The 2,919-nt window shown below is 39.1% G+C and overlaps 1 protein-coding gene across 1 annotated transcript; it reads left to right on the top strand.

The window, feature by feature from the left end:
• Positions 1-1,229: 1,229 nt before the first annotated feature.
• On the top strand, positions 1,230-2,815 carry LOC121856720 (DNA helicase MCM9-like; the record flags this gene model as incomplete). The annotated part of the gene is given in 2 exon segments (XM_042352408.1): positions 1,230-1,405; positions 2,363-2,815. Coding segments are annotated over 2 exon segments (237 nt in total), but the record flags the coding sequence as incomplete, so codon positions are not given.
• Positions 2,816-2,919: the final 104 nt, after the last annotated feature.

The following is a 2,919-nucleotide window of genomic DNA, read 5'->3' as shown; positions in this document are numbered from 1 at the left end:
TAGCGATAGTTGTGTTCTTGTAAAACATCGTGTTATAGAAATTCGCGTAATAGAAATAACAGGGTTTATGGAGAAAATAGGGTTAGGTGCAGATTACTCGAAATCGAAAAAAAATTCGTATTTAGCCTAACACAAAGGATAGTCACAGTCTAAATAAATGTTACATTCATATCTAATAATGAAATCATACAGTAAATGTTACACTTTACCTTGAAAAAATATGAATATAACTTGATGGGGGAGAAGGTTGATGTTGAGGAGTTATGCAGACAGGATTTGACAGTTGTCATCGTCATCATCAGTATCATCATCATCAGGTGCAGTTTTTCTTTAAGTCCTCATATATTGATAAGGCTTTCTCTTTAATGGTGAGGAAGCTGGTCCCAGATCGCTTTTTTCGTTTGATCTTCTATCCAAGCACTTAGAAGCCATTCCATCTCCTCAAGTTCCTTTGGCCGTGATCTCACACTTTTGCCAGCACTCAAGGTTTTTCCAGCAATACAGCTTGCTTTAATCTTTGCTGCATTGTCTCTAATGGTGCGTAAAGTAGACTCCTTTATTCCCTTTGCACGCACAATATCACATGTTCTTTCCTTATTTTCAAAACGATTGACAACATCAAGCTTTTCTTCAAGTGTTATAGCCTTTCTTTTACGATCACCACCGGAAATGCAATCACCAGTAACTAGCTTGTGCTTATTTGAGGGTTCTAACAGGATGAAATTGTTGCAAATAATCTGAAACACATATAAGGAGGTATGAAAGTGACAGTAGTACAGTAGTAGTAGACAAAGATGGCTAAGGTTTATCAAGATAGTATATAATTATTAAGAGAATAGAAAGTAAAAGATAAATTAAGATTATAATTCATAAGTGGATGTTAAGACAGATGGGCAGACTGAAGAGGAGGTAGAAGGAGGTTTACATGTGTGACCATGAAGTGATTTAGAGGATGGGAGTGTTGCTGTATGGAGTGATGGGGGTAAAACATAACAGGGACACATTTAATAAAGTGGCAATTTTCAAAATAAATGATAGGTGGGAAGTGTCATTAAATTAATTCTACCAGCAGTGTACGCTTCATTACTTAAGGTATTTGTAGAAATCTTTAATTTATATATTTTTATTGGATATACAGTACTCTCACAGTTTTATTTATTATGTATTGTTTTCTCAATTTTTTTAGAAAAGTAATATTTTTTATATACGTAATATAAAACATCTTCCAGGCTGGACTTGTCTGCAAATTGAACACCAGATGCAGTATTATAGCTGCCACCAACCCCAAAGGCCAGTTTGATCCAACGGAATCTCTAGCTACGAATATTTCCTTGGGCTCTCCTCTTCTGTCACGTTTTGACCTTGTACTGGTTCTCCTGGACACCAGGAATACTGAGTGGGACAAGTAAGAATCAAGACACACTCTCTCTCTCTCTCTGTGTGTGTGTGTGTGTGTGTGTGTGTATTGAAAAAGTTTGCAGCCCGAAGGCTGAAAATATACATTGGACATAAATGACTTATTACATACATTGGTGGTTTAACAAAAGCCTTCATTAGAGAAAGGTGAAGGAACATACAGATTAATGTTTACACACGTGGATCATGTGAGCTGAGGTGTTGAACAGCAGACACGTAGTGTAGTAACTCCCTCACAGATGGCGTTATGAGGGGTATCACGTGGAGTACTAGTTCCCTCACAGGTGGTGTTATGTGGGGCTTGACGTGGTGTAGTAATTCCCTCACAGATGGTGTTACGAGGGGCCTGATGATGTAGTAGTTCACTCACAGATGGTGTATGAGGGGCCTGATGAAGTAGTGATTCCCCCACAGATGGTGTTATGAGGGGCCTGATGTGGTATAGTAATTCCCTCACAGATGGTGTATGAGGGCCTGATGTGGTGTAATAATTCCCTCACAGATGGTGTTATGAGGGGCATCACATGGCATAGTAATTCCCTCACAGATGGTGTTATGAGGGGCAACACATGGTGTAGTAATTCCCTCACAGATGGTGTTATGAGGGGCATCACATGGTGTAGTAATTCCCTCACAGATGGTGTTATGAGGAACTTCACATGATGCTGTAGCAACTCATTCACTACGTGGTGTCGAAGCATCATGGGGACACCGCGTGGTCACAGGACCTCATGCACTGAAGTGTGTGTGTGCGTGCCCCCAGTAGTAATGGACGAGTTGACTGTTCTGGGTAAACACAAGAAATACACTCTGCCATGTTTGTAGGGTGATGCTGTATATATAATATGTAATAAAAGTTTAAAGTCCTGCTATAATAGTAGAGATAAGTTTATTTCTCTAGAAACAGGGATGCCATTTGCAATGACAGTCACCACCTACCCTGCAGACGACGCTCTCTATCAAACTCACAGTTGCAGTCATGGGTAGTACAAAGGTGGCCGCCGTAGACCCCAAATGCTACATTTAGGTAAGTTTTAAGGGTGTTTTCTTATGTTCTTTAGGACATAAAAAACTCCTATGTTCACACCAGCTCAGCTGTCATGTATTCTTACCTGGTAGACTTTCTCTTTTTTTTTTCCAGTGCATTTACAGAGTATATCAGTACTAGATGGAGATACGAATAAATTTAGAAGTACAGGCATCCCCGGGTACGGAAGGTGTGTGTCCTTGAAAATTTGACCGTAACGTGAAATTCCGTAACGCGAAACCATTTTCCTATTGACTTCCATTATATAATTGGAGATGCGTTCCCAAGGAAATATTTTCAGCAAAAAGACGTAATACAAACACATTTATGAATGAAAATTATTTTTGTTAAAACATACATTGATTATTTTATGATATACAGTCTCTCCTCGACTTACGACATACTCGACTTTCGACAACCTGGACATACGACCGCCGTGGTCGTATAAATATTTTTCAAATTACGTATTTTTGAGT

The sequence above is a fragment of the Homarus americanus genome, unplaced genomic scaffold (genome assembly GCF_018991925.1).
Source record: "Homarus americanus isolate GMGI-L3 unplaced genomic scaffold, GMGI_Hamer_2.0 scaffold43280, whole genome shotgun sequence".
NCBI classification, from domain to species: Eukaryota; Metazoa; Arthropoda; class Malacostraca; order Decapoda; family Nephropidae; genus Homarus; species Homarus americanus.
Note: the sequence above shows the minus strand (reverse complement) of the source record. Positions and strands in the feature narration are given on the sequence as shown.